Source organism: Mustela lutreola, chromosome 8 (genome assembly GCF_030435805.1).
Source record: "Mustela lutreola isolate mMusLut2 chromosome 8, mMusLut2.pri, whole genome shotgun sequence".
NCBI classification, from domain to species: Eukaryota; Metazoa; Chordata; class Mammalia; order Carnivora; family Mustelidae; genus Mustela; species Mustela lutreola.
The window spans coordinates 11,106,416-11,127,705 of NC_081297.1; the positions used below are offsets into that span (position 1 = coordinate 11,106,416).

General features: G+C 47.3%; 1 protein-coding gene across 5 annotated transcripts in view; it reads right to left on the reverse strand.

Annotated features, from left to right (window-relative positions):
• Nucleotides 1–7,745: 7,745 nt before the first annotated feature.
• USP6NL (USP6 N-terminal like) overlaps nucleotides 7,746–21,290 on the reverse strand; it is a 180,578-nt gene continuing 167,033 nt past the window's right edge. For 3 of the 5 annotated variants that reach the window (XM_059183798.1, XM_059183795.1, XM_059183797.1), the window contains one exon: nucleotides 7,746–15,905. In XM_059183798.1, the coding sequence (XP_059039781.1) occupies nucleotides 14,497–15,905 (1,409 nt within the window). In that variant the 3' untranslated portion in view covers nucleotides 7,746–14,496. The remainder of the gene's footprint in view (nucleotides 15,906–21,290) is intronic. The other 2 variants (XR_009356474.1, XR_009356473.1) reach the window with 2 other exon arrangements.

Genomic DNA, 21,290 nt, shown 5'->3' on the forward strand with positions numbered 1-21,290 from the left:
ACTCATTCATTCTTTCCACAAGTGCTTATTTAACATCCACCTAGGTAACGGCAGTTTGCAGCAGAGCTCACCTTCAGAGAAGCCTCGTTTCTCGTGTCCTTCACTCCATTTTCTCTCTCGGAGCCGTCTACGCCACACCTCTCCCTGCGGTGAAGCTCGGGACCAACCCCGAGAAAGGCGACTGGCTCCTTGCCGGACGGTCAGCAGAGAAGCTGCTGAAGTTATAGCCCTCGGAAGGCCCGGCTGAAATCCGCTGGCAGAGGCTGACATTGTGTAACCCCACGTGCATGAAGTTCTGCAGGCGAACTTCAAAAAGTACTTTAGGAAAAAGCAGCTGGGGGCGGCAAGGAGGGGGTGACTGAAGAGTCACCGCAGGCAGACGTGTCAGAAGCTCCGGGTTCGCAGGGATGGGTTTCTCAGAGTTGGCACCTACCCCGTGGCACGAGGCCCAGGCATAGCAGGTGGCACGGACACAGCTTTAATTGATAGCTTGATTAAGGAATTAGGTAGGTTATAACTTCCCAACTACAGCCTGCTGCAGCTAAATTTCAATATCTTCCCTTTCCGTAGAAACACACATAGAGAAGAAAAGGGAGGCTGGCTGCCACACAGCCAGAAACTCTTGCTCGGACGGTCTGGCCCATCTGTGTGGATGAAGGGAAGAAAAATCTGTTTTAGGTTGGAAATGGCAACAGGTACTTCCTTCGCTTGTGGGAAACCACTGCGGGAACCCCCCAAGGGCAATGGTTTACCCTTTCTCCTCAAGACCTTGCTGGGTCGCCTTCCAGAGAGGAGAAGCACCGTCTCCAACAGCCAGACCAGAGCCTCCAAAGGTGCAGGCCTGTAAGTGCGCAGAGACCCAGATGGAGAAGACCCGTAAGCCCTCTCGCCAGTGTCCGTGAGCAGAGGCCAGCAGCTGTGTGCTTTACGAGCCACAGCCGTCATCGGCTTCAGGTCCCAGGCAAAGGTGTGGCCCTCCGGCGTGAGCGGGATGGGGCTCGGGAACTTGAACTTCCTGTTTCTCGGGGTGGTGTCCTGTCCCGCTGCATCAACACCAGGTGGGAGCTCCTAAGGGATAGGGAACCTCAGAGCAAAGTGAATTTCAGCAAGATCCCCAGGGCTTCTCTGTGCACATTAAAAGAAAAAAACTTAAGAATCAGTGACTTGGGGGCACCTGGGTGGCTTGGTCGGTTGAGTGTCTGACTTTGGCTCAGGTCATGATTCCGGGGTTCCAGGGTTCAACCCTGCATCAGGTTTGCTGTTCAGCGGGGAGTCTGCTTGTCCCTCTCCCCCTCCCCCCACATGTGCTCACTCATGCTCTCTGTCTCTCTCTCAAAAAAAATAAATAAAATCTTAAAAAAAAAAAAGTCAGTGAATGGACAATAGAGGGGCAGTCCAGCTTCCAACTTAAAGCTGACTCTTTCCTATAAACTTCCTACCTTGAAACTGTAAGAAGATCAAGGTCTACAAAACACCTAAGCTGTTGGATTTAATATTGATGTCAAAGTCTGCAAGAGAAGTGACTCCAGAAGTGGTGAGAGTCTCGGATGCGGGAGGAGGGACGAAGCTTCACAGACTAGACAGGAGGGTGTGGGGAGTCCTGAAGGCAGACCAGGCTCTGTAATATTGCCGGTGGCCTGGGTGCCACAGACGGTGGCCTTCCCACTGTAGGGTGCTCTGGAGTTTGGGGCATTGGCCGAGTTTGGAAACTAGCAGTCCACAAAGCTAGGAGTCCAGGTCTTGCTGAACTCTTATGCCGCGGAAGCCCCTTACTTCTCACCCAGACCTCCAACCCCCACGTGCATCACTGTCTGAGTCATTTCCGGGGAGGCTGGGGCTCTGGACGGCTCGGACAGGAAGCTGACGCCATGTCAGGGGCTCCTCGAAAGCCAGGCTGAGGACATTCAATCTGCCGGTCATGGGGAGCCTCTGAAGGTGGGTGAAGCAGGAGACAGACATAATCCGAACGGGTTTGGAAAGTATGATTTGAAATTGTGCAGTTGAGTAGCAAGTTGTTGCAATAATAGGTCAGGTGTACTGAAGACTCCAAATTGGGTTGTTTGTTGTCTTTTTTTTTTTTAATTGGGAGTATAGTGAGCAAAATGCCACTTTATTCTGATGGATACTCATTTATTCCAAGGGGCACATGGCAGGCATCCAGTAACACAGGGTTGAGTGAATGAGTGTAGAGCGACACCATTACACAGGCCAATCTACACGGAGCTGCAGTTAAACCTTGAATGTCGTTAAGCGATTTTCACCCATATTAACTGGGCCAAAATACCGTTTCTTGAACACTGGCGCCTGGGCTTGCTGGTTGGTTGGTTCTCCAAATGACTGGGTTTCCGTCAGGCGAGGGCTCTCTGGCCAGAGGTAGGGCACACCCAGTCCGCCTTCCATATGCTGTGGGAAGGAGCCGCGGCGGAGAAAGGTAAGTTCTGGTCCTTTGCTCAAGGTCAAGTCACTGGACAATTATGGGCTTGTTTCTTCACCTGTGAACTGCCTACTGCAAAAACAGGAAGCGCGTGAGGGGTTGAGCCCACTGCAGATGGACAGGCTTCCTGGGCTTGGCTGTGGGCGGGCACTGAGAGGTGCTCTGACAGGCAAAATTGGGGGACGTGTGCTTGCTCAGGCAAGGTTCCTGTTGGCTTCATGTGTTCCGGTGAAGCTGCCCGGTGATGAGATTCGGGAGAGGTCCATTGTCTCTGCTTCTCACCAACATACTTCATGGTCAAAGTAACACCTGCTTTTCTTTGCAGGAGTTAGGATTTCCTGGAGCAGCTTCCATTAGGTTCTACTTCTCCACGCTTTCTCAGCATATCTCCGATCTAACTCACACAGCACAGATCCCTTCTCAGGACTCTGATTAAACTTGCACACTCCATCTGGTGTTCCAAAAGCCGTTTCAAGCCTGGATTCCTTCTCTGAGCTTATTTGCCAACAACCTATCCATAAATTAATAGTTATGGCGTGTTTATTAGTTTCCGGGACTTCTAATAGCATATTGATTCTGGGCAGAAGCTTAGCATCTGGTTTGGCTAAAGAATTTAATTTTCTATAAACCACACAATCTAATCATATCATCTGGGATTGAAACAAACACTGATTCAGTGGCCTTTAAGTGCTGATGTGTGCATCAGAGCTGAGCCATAGAGTTTTCCCCCTCTGGGAATGGGGTGTTAAAAAGAAATCAATATATTAGAAAGGTAAGTATATTCAATGTAAGGAACATTTTTTTTTCTGAGTTTATGCTTTCTTCTCTTTCATGTGTGTTATAATATTTTTAATGTATTTTTAATAAACCTATTGGAAAAATTAAAATGGGAAACCCTGTGACGGTGCCTCAGATCTTGGGGAATAAGTTCTACTGACCCATAAAATCCAAAGGAAAAGCATACCCTGGACTAATAGAGCATCCAGTCATATTTAAAGTACGGGAAAAGTCCGGGCTCAAAACCTCCTCCATCCTTTTCTGGTACCAACAAACAGTGGCCATTGTCTCCCGTCAGGGCCGGCCAGGGAGGAAGAGATTGGCTTCCCAGATGGGCTTTTAAATAGAAGCCCTTAAATCCAACACGGACTCGTGCAGCAGGAAGACGGTAGGAGGCACCCGACCTCCCCCATGTTTCCAGGTCTTCGTATTTCTAAGATTTCTACCTTTCGAAAAACTTATCACCGCTTTTCTAACGTTCATTCATGGGCATCACTGACCTTCAGCCTCAAAGGTAGAAACAAGAGTGCCCTTTCACCCCTAGGCTACGCCGAGCTCCTGGCTGGTGACCACCTGCTGCCCGCCAGAGCCGTGGGCAGGAACTTCGGTGATTTTCTTGCCCGTCCGTTCCAAAGACCAGGAGCAAACGACACTGCTGAAGGGAAAGGAAAGAACATGAGAGCCTCTCCGTTGAGGACCGGCATTCGCTGAGTTCCCCAGGAAGCCTTGTCGTGTTCACTTTGGGTAAAAGCCTAGATGGTGGCCCCAGTTCTGCTTTGCTCCCACTTCCTAGTCCTGTCCACCTGGGACAAGCCCTGCCCCTTCTTAGGGCTGATGGCCCCTCCTCACCTCCCTGTCTTGCTTCAACTGATTCTTACATCCCACATTCTAAACCTTTCTTCCCTGTCTATCCTAAAAGGCCCTAAAGCCTTCATGCAAACTGAACTTCCACGGCCCTCCTAGAGAGCCCACGGTGCCTAAACCAATAGTGAGCAGCAGCCATGGCCGGGGCACCCATGACCTTCACCACCACAAGGCTGGGCTGAGCTGTAGCCAGAACCTGGAAACGCAGCCAAGGGCTAAGTGAATGCTGTTTGCAGCTGTTTTCGCCGAGTGGACAGCTCTCCACATCAATACATGTAAAGCCACCTGCATATCCTTAAAGGGTGAACAGTATTCTTTCACATGGTTATACCAAATTTAATGCATCATTTATTGATGGGCATGCACATTAATTTCTAATTTTTCTCAATTACAAATGCCGGTGCAAGAATTAGCCTTTCACATGTATTTCCTCCACTTGTATTTTTGTTCATGGTAGTACAGCTGGACAGAAGATACAACATGTAAACAAACGGAGACACTGGAAAGTGGGACGTTCGGGGGATGCGATTTTCCTCACGCCAGCGGGGCATGGACATCCTTTCTGCTGTCTTTGCCAATCATTGTTTCAATTTCAATTTCCTTAATTAATGGGTATGTAGAACATGTTTAGTAGCTTTGGACTTCTTCATCTGACCTTGTTGTTTAATATTATTTGTCCACATTCCATTTGGGGGTACAAGTCTCAAAGAAAAAAAAAAGCCCTTAAAATATGAATATCAGCCCTTTCCCCAAACAGACACATTCATCACTGAACACTTCGAAAGCATCTCTGTTCCAGGCACTGTGACACGTGCGTCATCTGAATTAATCTTCAGGACAACCAGGTAGGAAATGCCTCATTTTTCCCATTTTGTTCACGAGACAGGTCCAGCAAGGCTGATGGTCATGCTGAGACGTCTCCAAGTTTGTTTTCAGGTCCAAGTTTTTTCATCGCACCTCTCAAAATCTCTAAATAAAAATGCCTCAATATGATCTTCAGGTGTTTTCCTGGTAGTAGTAGGAGGATATGGGAGCTAGAAAACTGCATGGGGCCTGGAGAGAGTGGTATCTCCTTTCTTGCTCTGTGGCCCACTTTTTGCATGTTTTGCTCCAGTGTATTCTACACAATTGCCTTGTTGAGCTCTAGGTATGCAACCCTAAGGCCTGGGCCCACCCCGGGGGGATTGCAATGTGACTGGTCTGGGGTGGGCCCAGGCATGAACACTTTCGGCAGCTTCCAGGCGATGCTCACTTGCAGCCACGGCCGGGATCCGCGGTCCTAGACCACCTCCACCGACTGTTCACGCTCTAACGCCCACGCGTTATGGTGGAAGAAAGCGAGCCTGGAAAGGGAACAGCACTTGCCCAAGATCACACTGCTGGTCAGGGGCAAACTCGAACCACAGTGCAGATCTGATGAACCCCAAGCTGCGAATGCACAGGGCCACCGCTGTCCGCCCCTCTCCAAGGTGACTCCACTAAGGGCCTGGCTTGCAGGTGCCGATTGGCTGACAGCGTAGAACTGTCTGCAGGGTAGGAGCTGTTCGGGTCTGTACTGGTTACACGTCTCTCCTCACTCCCGGGAGGCACTGGGAGACCTGGGTCATCTTCCACGGTAACTTGCCGGCATCCTCTGCCCATCACTGTGGCTGCTTCTCCCAAGTGTCCAACTCAGGCCAGGCTGCGTCCCGTGGGCCTCATCTTCCTGCTTGCCACCGTCACAGGCCCTCCGTGCGCTGGGCGTGCCTCCTTCTAGGTCCCCGCCACGCGTGCAGGTCTGTTGTGCTGGTAACCACGTAATTCAGGTGAGCCTTCTCCACAACACTGTCTGCTCCCGGAGAGTGGGGACCTCCTGCCCTTGCTCACCACTGCTCTCCTAGCACTCGGCAGGACGCCGGGCACAAAGCAGAGTGGCCTTGGGCACTCTCCTCTTAGTTTTGGGGGCAGAACACTTGACACCTCTCCTTCTGCACCTTCAGAGATTACAGAGCAAAAATGGAGTCCCAGAGGGTCTCATGATCTGCTCCAAGTCCCACCGTGGATTTGTGGCCGAGCTTAGGGACTCATTCAAGAGTGACGGGGCTTTTTGGTGAGCCGCAGCTCATCGCCGACTCCTAGCCAGCCGAGAGCAGCTCACCTCTCCATGGTCCGCACGCCCGCTCCTTCTGCGCCATTCTCATCGGGAGACAGCAAGATACAAGCAAGTGTCCCACACCGTCAAGGATATCCATGCGCAGCACTCAAGGGCTTTCTTGATACAGCGGGTTTTACACTGATTGTGCCAACTGGCCTCCACGTTAAAGTGAAAACTCAGAATTACAGAAAGTTTCATGATTGGTATTTTAATACTCATGAGTACATCAAGTAGCAAACTGGAATAAAACCGAGGGCTGCCTTGTACAAGAACTGGAGTGTTTGAACGGTCAAAACTCATTTCCAACTAGCATGACTTTTCTCTGTGTCAACACCTCCTGACCCCGTCCCCACCTTTACCCAGCAGGCCCTCCAGCTCCCATTCAGCCCGCCCTCCCATTCTCATGGAAGCCTCCCACTTGTGTCTGCCAACCCTGCCATCTGAGGCAGGAGGAATGACAGCAGGTGTCAGATCCAAATTCTCTTCGGGCCATCCTGCTGCCGAACGTTTCCTTCTGGAAGTCTCGCCTCCAGCCATGGCCCTCCTCTGTGTCATGTTCCCGTTCCTGCTGGTCTATGTCTGCCCTCCTCACCAGACTCAGCTCCAGGACGTCACAGCCCATGCTCTCGTCACGAAACCTCGCACAGTCGTGGCATGTGACTATGGATCACATTTGAAATTATTACTGTGTGACGAGGCTGTGCTGAACACTTCACATGAAGTAACTCATCCAACTCACAGCTCCATGAAATGAAGACCAGTCGTCATCTATAGATGAGGAGGTGGACCAGAGCACCAGCCCCCCAAGGACGGGGACCGTGTTGCTGTGTTACATCCCAAACACACCACCAATGCCAAGAGGAGGCTTGAGCCTCTCTGGCTCCAGAGCCCACGGGTCAGTCACTGGGCACTGAGCTCTCACAGAGCCTGCCCGCGAGCGCTCCCTCAGAGTCCTGCACATACTCCTTTCTCTCTGGCACCTCTTAAATGTCAGCCCCCCCCATCTCCCCATCCTTAGCTAGCTCATCTCCCCAGACGAGCATTCTCACAGCTTTACCTCCTACGTGCTGGCAAGCAAGTCCCACATCTCCCTGAACGGTCAGCTGTCTGTCAGACACCACCATCTGTCAATCCCCTATTCCTCACATTCTACATGTCAAAACATGCCATTTTCTCACTAAGTCTGAGCCTGCTCCCTCTTCTGAGCTCTGTCTATCAGACGACGGGCCCCTGATCAGGCCCACCACCCAACCTGGGCACCGCAGAACTCTACCTTATCACTTGCCCTCCCCTCGCCGGTACAGAATGACGGGGAAGCACGTGGGCCCCGCAGGAAACAATCCATGCACGAGAGCAAGAAAAATAAAATACTCAGGGACAAAAGAAGTGCGAGACATACTAAAGCCACAAAATGTTGCCAAGAGCAATTAAAGAAGATGAAAATAGATGTAGAGACTATGTTTACGGCTTGGAAGACTCAACATTGTTAAGACGGCATTTCTTCCCAGGCGGATCCATGAAGTCCATGTCCTTTGCTTCTTCTTCTTCTTCTTTTTTTTTTTTTTCAGACAATGGCAAGCTGATCTCAAAACATATATAGAAATGCAAAGGACCCAGGGTAGCAAAAAACATTTGAAAAAGAACAAATTTGAAAGAGGTACACTTTTTGATTTCAAACCGTAAAATAAACACTTATAAATATGGTCAAATGAATCTGACAGAAGTACCAAGGTACCCAATTCAAATGGAGAAAGCATGGTCTTTCTGTGACACATGACATTCCCATGAATTTAGGTCCTTACCTCACACCATACACAAAAATTCATTCAAAATGGCTCATAAACCCACATGGAACAACTAAAATTATGAAACTTCTTAAGAAAATAAAACAGGAGAACATCCTTTGTGACCTTGGGTTAGGCAGAAAGATACAATACTAAAAGCATGATTCATATAGAAAAAAACTGAAAAAATTGGACTTCATTAAAATTAAAAACATTTGCACCACAGAAGAAACCATAAGACAGACTTGGAGAAGATATTTACAAATCACGTCTTATAAAGGACATGTATCCAGAATATATTAAGAATCTTACTACTCGATAATAGGAAAATAACCCAATTCAAAAGTGAGCAAAGGATCTGAACAGACATTTCCCCCAAAGAAGACACAAGAATGGCCCATAAGTACATGAAAAGGTGTTCACCATCATTGGCTCTTAGAGAAATTCAAATCAAGGCCACGAGGAGATATCACTAGAATGGTTATAATAAAAAAAAGAAAATAACATGTGTCGGTCGATGTGGAGAAATTCGAACCCTCGTACAATGTTGATGGTGATCTAAAATGGTGCAGACACTTTGGAAAAGAGTCTGGCACTTCCTTAAGAAGTCAAGCATAAACTTACCATAAAAGCCAGCAACAGGCCAAGAGAAATGAAACCATGCCCCCACAGAGACATGGACACAAAGGGTCACAGCAGCATGCAAAGACAACCCACGTGTCTACGACTGGCGGAGGGAACGAACAAAACGTGATGTAGTCCCACCATGCAACACTCCTCAGCAATAAAAAGGAATTCCTCACACCCCCTACGACATGCATAACCCTCAGAAGTGTTATGCTAAGTGTGAAGTCAGATGCAGAAAGCCACAGACCGCCTGATTCCATGTGTACGAAATGTCCAGAAAAGGCAAACCAGGGAGGGAGAGGAAGTGGCTTCGGGGTTGCCTGAGGCTGGGGGCAGGAATGGAGCCTGATCACAGATGCGTGTAAGAGATCTTTTGCAGGTGATGGAGATGTTCTAGAATAGGTTTGCTGTAATGGTTGCGCAGCTGTGTAAATTTACTAAAAAATCCTTGACGTGTATGCTAACATGGCAGGTAAACCAGAGCCCCTGAAAACTGCTGCACTGGGATAGTAGCAGAGGCTCTTGACTTAGACCATGTAGACTGAAATCCCGGCTGACGCGGGCTGGCTGTGTCACAGGGCGCGAGTTGTCTCAACCACCTGTTGTCCCAGATGAACAGTGGCTTAGAGGGCCCAACCCTCACGGAATTAGGCTGAGAATTCAATGAGTTAATGCAGGTTCAATGTTTCGACAGAGGGCCGGACACACAACGAGCACTCAGTAACGTTCACTGTTTTTCTTATTATGATTATCATGATGACATTCAAACAATTATCAGGTCGGGCCAACTTTTCTTAGTAATTCTCAAGTTAATCCCCTTTGCTCTGAAACTGCGTCCCGCACACTCCGGACCACCTTGGGCGTGAACATCCTGCCGCAGTCTTCCTGACGTCCTCCAGGCTCGCTCCCTCGCACGTAGCCTCCACAGATCCCCTAGCAAATGGGAACATACCACACCGGCTTCCGGTGTCTAGTTCAATGCACGGAAGGCCCCTGCCAGACAGTCTCTCTGTGAAACACTCCACTCCACTGGCACACACACATCACAGCGGCAAACATCCCCCTACGTACCGTGCGGGTGCTCACGCCGTATGCCCTCGGCAGCCGTGTCCCGGCCCTCCCTTCCCTTCGTCTGTCTGTTCTCCTAATCCTCCGGCTCAGCAATGGAAGTAACTCCCCAGCCAGCCTCCACTGCTCCTTCTGAGGTGCAGCCTTCCCATGCCTGTGATAATCACCTGCGCATGTCTCCCAAAACCGAACCAAGGCGCACAGCTTGAAGAACGTGTCTCCCATCTTGAAGCGTGAACCTAGCACAGTCCCTGAAACAGCTAGGATAGTGTAGGTGCTCAATAAAATGCCGCCTGGCTGGGTGAATAAGCAGACCATCGCATTTTCTCAGCTGCTCAAATAGGGAAAATGCACTTAGGTTTGCAAATAGCTCAGGCCTATTTTTAGCATGTCGCTTAAGGAAAATGACAGAGGTTGTCCAAGAAAATGGAAACCTTAGTAAGGCTCTATCTCGTTTGAGGCACTACTGTAAGCAGTAATGAGAAAAGATACAGGGTCATAACTCCCTCTATTTGAAGCCACTTATGCTTTCCAGAACTGTCGGTAGTTCATCAAAATTTACAGAAATGACTGGTAACACGAATCTTTCCAGTGGAATTTTTCCTAACTTACCTGAAATCAGAGTTTCTAAATCTGAAATTGATCTGTTGAGAATTTTTGAGACTGTTCATAGTGGGAATCTAAGACAATCAAAATCAAATTTAGGAGGACTTTTTTTTTTTTAAGAGTTTTGCTGACTGAATGGGGAAAAAATAATTACCTGATGTCTGGGTTTCGCCCCAGAGATTCTGATTTAAGTGGCCTAAAGAGGAAACCAAGAAGAACCTTTTTTAAGTTCTCCAGATAATACTAAAGAGTAGCAAGGGTTGAGATGCACTCCTATGAAATCTAAAATGTGTTCCTTTATGCCTCATTGTTCTTATGTATAAAACAGTGGCAGTTATGCTTGGATTTATGGATAACTGAAAAATCTTCTGAAAGCACAATTCATAACTAAATGTTAAGTGGAGTCCTTTCTTTTTATTCTCACTACCATGGGTCACTGAAAAAATAAAGTCTGATTTATTAAAACCACCTGATCGATAAGCATTAATATCCATATTACAGAGGGGCATTTAAAATCCATTATAATCCATTACAGGATTTAAAAAAAAGAGATCCCCAAACTGTAATCTTAATTAGCCCACAAACAAATGCATACTAAAAATAAAAGTGTGAGTCGGAAAGATAACAGAGATTAATAATATTTCCAGAAGACTGAGCTGTAGATCCTCTGTGAATAAATCCCTATTTGTGGGCATGGCATGTTTTTCTCTAGTCATGGATATGAAAGGAGATCTCAGCAAAGTACTGAAGAGGTACTATTTCCATGCTTGCATTTCAATGGGCCCTGGGGGAGAGATCTGAAATGACAAATACAAAACTTCACTTTAAGATTACACTGAGTAGGACATAAAATTTAGTATTAGAATCTCCTTAAAATGAAAAAAGTTAAAGCAATCACACCACATCCTGTAAACATCTATTTTTCTTCTCCTGAAATGTCCTATTCAATCTTTTTTTTAATGCTTCCAGGAAACATTCTATCATTGCCACTGAGGGAGATCAGGGCACATCACCCCCAAACACACCACTTTGGCGTAAGAACGATTTTGAGCTGAAAGCATCTGAGTTCCTGAAATTGCTTATCTGCCTGAAAGCAGAGCCTCCCCACAAAATTCAGCGGTCATAAATCCCCTCCACAGGCAACTGTGCTCTCTCCCGGCACCGCACCCAGACCCTGCCACACACCAGCACACCGCCCATCACTCCTCCTAAGGATCCACTGATCTTTCCAGACAGTCCCGGGCTCTCCCGTACGTGCCCTTCTCCTCCTCCCTCTCCCTGCTAAGTTAGGTGCACCGACCCCACGTCCGACCCTCCCTTGAGTTGCTGAGGGCTGGGCGCCATGTGGATGCAGGAGGCCCCGTTAATAAGCTGCTGTTTTTCTCTTGTTGATCTGCTTTCGTCAGACCGTTGACAGGGCCTGGCTGGAGAACCCCGCAGGTGGAGGAAAAATAATTTATTTTCTTCCTCTACAGTACTTCGATATCTGACTTTACATTTATGTATATACATCTCTCTCAGCTTTGAACACCCATTTTTTTTTTAATTAAAAAAAAATTTTTTTTAATTAAAAAAAAAAAAAAAGTACCCAAAAGAGTCAAAGTTTTAAAACCCTTGGAGACTCTGGGTATAGCCTCTCTAACGTTTCAAACTAAATATTAAAACAAAAACCATACCGGGGTGCCTGGGTGGCTCAGTGGGTTAAAGCCTCTGCCTTCAGCTCAGGTCATGATCCCCGGGTCCTGGGATCGAGCCCCGCATTGGGCGCTCTGCTCCGTGGGGAGCCTGCTTCCTCCTCTCTCTCTGCCTGCTTGTGATCTGTATGTCAAATAAATAAATAAAATCTTTAAACAAAAACAAAAACAAAAACCATACCAAAGTGCTTATCGCGCGAGGCAAGACTGCTGTGAAGAAGGGAGTGATTACGGACAAAGTACTCACAGCGCCCGCAGCTGTCCGTGAGCAGCCTCCTCCGCGGGGGTCCTCACCAAACACAGGGTGGTGATCCCAGTTAACCCACCTTACCAATACGAGTTCATCTTTCATCACCATTCCGCTATTTATCTTTCACTAAAAGGTAAGTGTGAAAGACTAAAATTGTACGGTGGCAAAATAAGCTCCAATTAAATTTTCCTACTTGGAAAACAAACAGAGAGCTACATTTTATAGTGGGGAAGACTGGAAATACCTTATTGCTCTTAATAATGGCAGGTAAAATAAAGGAAAGGTAATGTAGTTCTAAATACAGAGCTCCTAGAAATTAATAAAGCGTTTGACATACAACTGTGATGTATAAAGTCACGTAGGCAAACACGGAGCACATCGCCTCAATTAGAAGAAAATTAGCTTAGAAGCATCAGAGATGGAGAGCATTTCTACATATGAAAAAAAGCACATGAAAGACACAAAACAAAATATACTTATTACTTTTAGCATGTTAAAAACAATCACATCCAAAAAAGTATACAGATAAAAATGTCATAGATGACATAAGAAAATAGTGTGTGTATATATATATTTTGCATATATATATATGTATATATATAAATCTACAGTATTTACCACTGTTGACATATATATTTTGGAGCAGCTCAGATGCTGCTTATCATATCCTAAATTATACAGCTTGGTTTATTACGAGTCACAGAATCATGGTTTAAAAACTGGAATTAACATCCTCAGCTATACATCCGATGTACAATTCTTTCTAAGCCTCCACATGATCTGAATGGAGGCCCAGGGAGAGCAGGGGTTTGTGCATGCTTCAGCAGAGAGCTGAGCTGCTAACACACGGCCATTTGTTTTCCTGTTTAATAACATCATTACCAAGTTGATTAAAATTACATTAGACTCATTATATACATAAAAAATATTGTCACATTCACTAGCTAAACAAATGTTACTCTCATCTGAAAAGACATACTTCGGTACCTTGAAAGTTTAAAGCCCCAACTTGCAACCAGAAGAGCCCGTGGTGTTAGGTTTTCTACTCTTGTCCTTGTTCAAACACGAGGAAAGCATGTTGAGAATAAGCTCTCCAATTAAACACAAAGTCAGACTTTCTGGGGATGCCTAAAACTGTCCCTGTGTTTTGGTAATTGTAGTGTAATAGACTGTTTTTGAAAGACGTGGCTAATTTTTTAACCATGAACCTGAATTTGTTCTCACTGCAAAAGAAAAAAAAAAAAAAGGAGATTTTTAGAAGTATGAAAGTCACACTATTTTTATAAAGATTAAAACCTTAGACTCCTTACTAATAATTAGGATCATTTTTTACAAGTTTACACAATGATAATTTAATGGTCTAAGTGCAGCCATATCCCTTGATTACCACCTTTAAAGAAAGAGTGCCAGGAAAAGCTCAGGTAAGTCAACAGCCCGGGCCCTGCAGGAATTTACAGGGCAGAAGTAAGAAGCGACCACAGCATTAAGCCTGCTATCAAACGATGTCAAAGGAGCCTGTTCTGTGCCCCAGTGTTTAAGCACCATTCAGTGGCGAGCTTTTCTCTCCAGCGTCTTTAATTTTCAGAAGGAAAGAAAATGGCCACAACCGCAGAGAAGCTGAATGAAGGCGGGGCAAACCCCGACGGCACTCTAGGATCTGGGTGAAAAATATAAGGGAGAAAAAGAAAAAACCAAAAACCAAAAAGCTTGGCTGGAAGACAAGTTAAGGAAAGAAAGAATAGTAAATTATTCCACGGACGTAGATTAAAATTAATTTTTTAAAAATTAGTTTCTTTAGTTCTGTGTTCAAATGTGTGTGCCTGGAGGCTTTTTGGTATCTACTGAAAGACACGCACACTACATATAGCCTTGAAAGTATTCTACACAGTTTCTCAGTGCTCTGTAACGTTACTCAGAACAGGATGGGCTAATGGTGCAAAAATGCTCAGGTTCTGGAGGAAGATGTAAGTGAAACTGGGTCCCGAATTATCATTATGTGTGCATCCCTAAATGCTATTGCTACGTTTCTGGGTTGAATTCAGTTCAACAGGTTCAGTAATGCTGCAGTCTAAAAATGGTCATCACAAACCGCATCTACGTGGGCTCAAAGGCTCCTATGTATTCCTAGCATCAGCAGACGCCGCAACTCTGCAAGATGTTTACAATAGTATAAAATACTGCTTTGGCAATTATAAACATAGCAATGTAGGTTTCAAATGGTTTCTAGTCTCCCGTCTTTACCAAGTATAGATAAATTCTCACAGCAATACTGATTCTTGAATAGAAAGTCCATCGCGATTTCTGTAGTGGTACACTGGAGGTGAGGGCCCTGAATACTGGCAGCCAGAGGAGCCGGCGTCTTCTAAGCCTGGGGAAGTTCTGTATCGCACTGGACTGTCCACTGAAACCGCCGGCAGGCTGTGGTCCTGGAAGGGAACGTGCTGGAAGGTGGAATATTTTGGTAAGTTGCTCAAGTGGCCCCGGTTAGTGTCTTGAGTCCACAACGGTCCATGAGTCTCGGGTCTGTAGGTGTAACTGACCTCCGACCACTTTCTGTTATCCGGCAGATAATCCACTGGAGGAATTATGAACTGTCCATTCTTTGGCGACTCTGGATTGCCTGCGTACCCCCCGACGCCAGGATCAATGGGAAGGACTTCTATGCGGCTGGAGGGCAGCACGACAGGGAGCGGGCGGCCGTGCGACTTCTCTGGAGAAATATTGACCGAAAGAGTAGAACCATAAGGTCTCCGGGAAGGATGCACTTGAGTCCCGTGGGTAGACGGCGGAGAGGCGAAGCTGCTGTTAGCAGCAGGGATGTGTCTGGGAGAACTGCCGTGGTAAACGGGGGGGTTACTGTAGGACGGCGGGGGCACTGTCCTGCGATCCTCGCCGTCCAGCGGAGGCGGGTATTTTGCGTAACCTGCAGGCTGCACTTTAAAAGTAAACTTGTTTGATACTCGCGATGGACTAGAACTTGGCTCCACGTACTTCCTTGGGCTGTGAGAGTAAACCACGTTCCGTGGACTTTGGGAGTAGGCTCTCTCTAGTGCCTCTTCGATAGAAGCGCTGTTGTCATTTTCAGGTACGTTGTCGTACTGGGACGCGTTAGAGCCCCGCTTCCCTTCATCGGCATCCAAAACCTTCATCTTCTGCCTCACGTTGGATACCCGAGGGTCAGCAGAACTTGGGATGGAAACGGTGAGTGCCGGGTGTCCTGACCTACTTTTGCCTTCGATGGCGTATTTGGCAGTCTTTTCAACAGCTGAAGTATCTGACGGTTTGTTCCACTTGGGCACAAATTCCTTCCTGGTATCGGACACGGCATTGCTATTCTGGTTAGCAGCTGCGTGATTGTACTGCCTGGAACTGTCCTGTGGACCTGATGGAGGTTTTCTTTGAAGATCTGCTTCATCTTGAAGCTTTTTACTGTCTCCATCTTCGGATTTCCGTCGCAGCGCTCTTACTCGTTCTGGTGTACCAGTCCTGCTCGCACGGAGAGGGGAAGGCTCGTGCTTTTTGTGAGGTGATGAGCCGCTTCCTCTTCTGCTGCTCGCATGGGGACTTGGCCTGCCCACACTTCTCTGTCCATTGCTCAGGTGACTGATGCAAGCAGATTCAGGTGGCAGCTGTCCCAAAGGTTTCTTCGGATACTCATCCTCTTTCCCTAAAGAGAAAGATAGATTCATAAGTGAAATAGATACAGGAGTAACTGGTATCAAATGTAAGAACCACAACAGAACAACTGCATGCTTTTCGTATGTGCACACGTATCTACACGCCACAGGACTGGACGGGTTTAGAAGCAGCACTATTTATTTATTTATTTTTTAAAAGATGTTATTTATTTGACAGAGAGAGAGAGAGATCACAAGCAGGCAGAGAGGCAGGCAGAGCAGGAGGGGAAAGCAGGCTTCCCGCTGAGCAGAGTTAGTGGGGCTCGATCCCAGGACCCTGGACCATGACCTGAGCCAGAGGCAGAGGCTTTAACCCACTGAGCCACCCAGGCACCACCAGAAGCAGCATTATTTAGAGAAACGGATACTAAAACACAGCAAAACTCAAAATCTTTTTACATGGCAGGCAGGTGGAAATATTTTATGAACTAAAGAGTAAGGTTTATACAATGATGAAACGCATGATTCTTATTTTTTTTTTTTTTTTTTAAGATTTATTGTTGCTGGGTGGCCACCTGGGTGGCTCAATGGGTTAAGCCTCTGCCTTCAGCTTGGGTCATGATCCCAGGGTGCTGGGATCAAGCCCCACGTAGGGCTCTCTGCTCAGCAGGGAGCCTGCTTCCTGGCCCCTTTCCCCGGCCTGCCTCTCTGCCTACTTGTGATCTCTGTCTGTCAAGTAAATGAATAAAATCTTAAAAAAAGAAAAAAGATCTATTGTTACTTGCTTTTTCAAGAATGCAAAGCTGATACTCATTCTCTTTTTATTACCAAAACAATCGTGCAGGTCAGTGGTTCAATGTCTTACCATTATATTACTTTTGCTTTAATCTACCTCCACTAAAATGGTTTTGAAATCAGTAAAACCTCTCCTATCAACCTTAGGCAGGTCTGAAAAATTGAAAAGGCAGGGAATAACCAACTGTAGTCTCAACGTTGTCCCAAAACAGCTTATTATTTACTATTATAATTATTCTCTCAAGTAACCGCCAGAGGACTTCATGATGAAAAGAAATTGTACTCCATCTCAAAGTTTATAACTCTAAAATATCCTAGTGCAAATGCAAAAAAGGAAAAAAAATTAGAAAAAGAAAATCATACTGACTACATTTAGTTTTACATTTTACATAATGAACATCAGAAAATTAATGAAGAGGGGTGCCTGGGTGGCTCAGAGGGCTAAAGCCTCTGCCTTTGGCTCCGGTCATGATCCCAGGGTCCTGGGATCGAGCCCCGCATCTGGGTCTCTGCTCAGCAGGGAGCCTGCTTCCTCCTCTCTCTCTCTGCCTGCCTCTCTGCCTACTTGTGATGTCTGCCAAATAAATAAATAAAATCTTGAAAAAAATTAACGAAGAACTAAAGGAAGGTACAATACACTGGTCTTTCGGTAAACAGTTTTAGGAGGTTCAGGCTCACGACTTTGATTCAACACAATACTTGAAGTCCTAGCCATAGTCACACAAGAAAAAGGAATAAATGGCATTCACATTGGCAAGGAAGAAGTAAAACTGTGACTATTAGCAGAGGAGAAACCAAGGCAGATTCTTCACCGCGGAGAACAAACTGCCGGCTCCCACAGGGGCAGCGTGTGGGGCACGAGAGCCGGGATTACCAGCACATTCGTTACGGTGCGCACAGGTCATACACGGCCCTGCTGGAAACTGTACACCTGAAGCTAATATAGCGCCGTACGGTAACTCTACTGGAAGTAAAATACAAAACTTCAAAGAGTTTAAAAAAATTAAAACATGGATAATAATAACGTAGATATCCAGTAAATATCATCCTGAAGAAACGATGGAGTCCGTTTGTAAACATTCCATGGTTTAAAACACGTTTTTCACATTTCACAGAACACGGGTCTCACTTAGCAGTATGTGGCCGCTCTCTTCCCGCCGCCACCGCCCGGAACACCGACCACGTGAGCTCGGTGTAGGCATGTGCTACGTGATGCGCCCACGAGCCGTGAGCAAATAGACACGGTCTTTATTTTCACGTAGCTCACAGTCTGGATGATAATAATTTTGTCATTTACCTGCATATCTACTTCTAAGATTTTTTAAAAAAAATATTCAGTGAACTTTTCTTTGGGGGATGGAGAACAGAGTGATGAAGAAACAATATCCTTTAAGGAATTTAGCTACAGGAATCAGAATTATTAAGCTAAAAATGACCTTTGTGCTCTTTTCTTTTTCCTTTTCCTTTTTTTCTAAGGAGGCTCCACGCTGGGCTGGCCATGGAGCCAGTGCAGGGTTTGAGCCCACGACCCTGAGATCAAGACCTGAGCTGAGGACCAACAGTTGGAGCCCTCCCGGCGCCCCCCCGCGGCGCCCCTACCTTTGTGCTCTTCTAATCCAATAGTCTTTACACTTTTTAAAAGCAGACCCTTTTCTTTTCACACTGAATTCCATCTGAAGCCCCAATATAGAGAGAAAATATAAACACAGCTGCTCTGATCAAAGTGGAAAGTCACCCCTTTTTCCTCTTCCCTCAGCTGAGCTGCGCAGAGTCCGAGGGCTGGAGAGTTAGTTCTGCCTGTAGCTTAGAGGTGGGAAGCAGAGTCTCAGAGCAGCTGGGAGATCTCTCTCCTTTTTTTTTTTTTTTTTTTTTTTAACATTTTATTCACTTATTTGACAGAGAGAGCATAAGCAGAGGGAGAAGCAGGCATAGGGAAAGGGAGAAGCAGGCTCTCTGTTGAGCAAGGGAGCCCGATGTGGGGCTCGATCCCAGGATCCCGGGACCATAACCTGAGCCGAAGGCAGACACGCAGTGACTGAGCCACCCAGGTGGCCCCCGTGTGATCTTTTGTGGCAGACACTGGATGAGAACCAGGACCCGGTGGTTTCATTCCAGCTCTGCCATTTATGTCACATTAATTAAACTCCAGAGATCCTTTTGATGATTTTAACTGAATCTAACTTTACTTTGGCAATATTTGCACAAGCCCTGTATTTTGCACATTTGAAAGCCCGCCCAGTGAACTGGCAATTACAGGTTGTGTTGCTCATGTCTCTATTAATATGGATGTATCGAGCAACTACAACGTGCCAGGCACTGCTTGGGGAGCTGGCCGTCCAGAGGGGACACAAAGTCCTGTCCTCCTGGAGCGTATGCTGGTTGTGCTGAGCTAGAAGACAGTCCTAGAAGCACCAGGAGAAGACAAAGCGATGTGGGGCGGGGCGGGGCCGAGCAGGGCAGAGCTCAGGCAAGAGCAAGGGCCTTGAGTGGGAGAGAACACTGGGGCGAGGCTGGAGGAACGAAGAGTCACATCACACACGGCCCTGAAGACCACGGTACAGATTCTGAATTTCTTCCTAAGTTAACCGCAATCTACTAAGGGCTTTTCGGCGAGTGACATCATCTGATACCTATCTTACCAAGTTCACCTTGGTGGGACTTGTGTTATGTAATAATTAGTGTTGATAACAGTAACAATAATGGCTAATATTCATCACGCACTTACCATGTGTTAGCCACTGCTCAAAAAGCTGTCCATACAGCATTCAGCAATAGGCACATAACTGAGGTCACCACAGTGACTCTCACTCGAGAGAGGAGGAAATGGAGGCAGAAGTGAACCCGCTCAGGGGATCCCAGCTGGTAAGTGGCAGATGCACAGTTCAAACCCAGAGCTGACTGCAGAGCCCTCTGGATGGAAGGCAAGAGAAGGTGCTGCTTCTTGCATATACCGTCAGGTCAGGGCCACACACTTGCTCCTGTGCTAGGCGTGGGCTAAGAGATGAATGGACCACAGGGGCCCTGGGGGCTGGAAGATACTGCTCAGTGACAGAGGGTGCGACCAATACTGTTCTCCTATTTTTTTTTTTTAAGGTTTTATCTATTTATTTGCCAGAGAGAGAGAGCACAAGCAGAGGAGTGGTAGGCAGAGGGGAGAAGCAGGCTCTCCTGGCCCACCCCACCCTGAGCAGGGAGCCTAATGTAGGACTCAATCCCAGGACCCTGGGATCATGACCTGAGCTGAAGGCAGATGCTTAACCAACCGAGTCACCCAGGCATCCTTGTTCTTCTGTCTTTTTATAAAAAAGACATTTTATGGTATGTGGACACAATATTTTAAGTGATAACCCAAACTTTAAAGGTTGTCCATGATGGAATGACTGGGGGGTTCAGTTGGTTAAGCATCCTCCTTGGGCTCAGGTCAGGATCCCAGAGTCCTGGGATCGAGTCCCACATCAGGCTCCTTGCTCGGCAGGCAGGACGCCTGCTTCTCCCTCTGCCTGCTCTCTCCCTGCTCATGCTCTCTCCCTCTGACAAATGAAATGAAATAAAATAAAACAAGTTGTCCATGTCTGTCTGTGAAATAGTCTGAGGCAATTCCAGTTCAGGGTTTAACCAGCCTCATAAGAAACAGCTAGAGCGGGGGACTCCAAAGCTAGAAGGGGACTCCAACGCCAAAAGCACCCCGAGTCCAGAATATTCACAAGGAGTTATTTAGCCTACTGGGTTAAGAAACCAGCAACAAAAATAAAATCAGAACCTGTGTCCCCCAAAAAGCTTTCACCAGCTCTACAAATAGTTATCCACTGTGTCCCAGAAAAACACAGGAATTCCTTCTTCCTTGTAGGCGGGCAATACCAACAAACAAACCATCAGGAAGACATAAAGGTCTATATCAAAGGAAACCTGCACTTGGGAATCTCCTCGTGGTCCCGACTCAGACAGTTCTCTCGGGCACAACGCGGTAACCTGGGCGGCTAAGGCACGGGCCGGCGGCAGTCCGACGGAGAGAAACACCCGCCGGTCACCACGTCGGTCACCACGACGCCCTTCCAGGAGGGTGAGGGGGAGCCTGACGACAGCCGAAACCATTCAACGGAAAAGGAAAGCAGCGGCGCCCAGAGAGGGGTCGTTCCCGCCTGCGAGATGTGCTGTTCAGGGACAAAGCTGGCTTCGCTGCAGAGACGCTCCCGCGGAGCCCTTGAAGCGGCTCCTCTCCGCGCCCCGCCAGCCGCCGGCTCCCCCGCTCCGAGCGCTCGCACACCACCCCCACGCCGCCCCCCGGAGCTGCGCCGCGAGCGGGGCCTCCCCCGGACATCATCAGGCCACCGGGCCGAGCCATGAGCGTTTCGCAGCCCGCGCTGGATGTCTTCTGTGTCTCCACTGGCATCAGTTCACAACCCACGGAAGCCGGATTCTCTTGTAATTAGGTTGTTCAAAGGTTCGCTCTCTGCTGTGGACTGAAAGTTAGTGTCCACCCCCCGCCCCAAATTCATATATGGGAACCCCCCCATGGAATATAGTATTGGAGATGGGGTTTGGAAGACAGGTCATCCGGGAGAGACCTCATGATGGGATCAGTGCCCTCACCTCTCTTCAGATGGGGCAGGGGACAAGGCCACAAAGAGGTCTGATCTGTC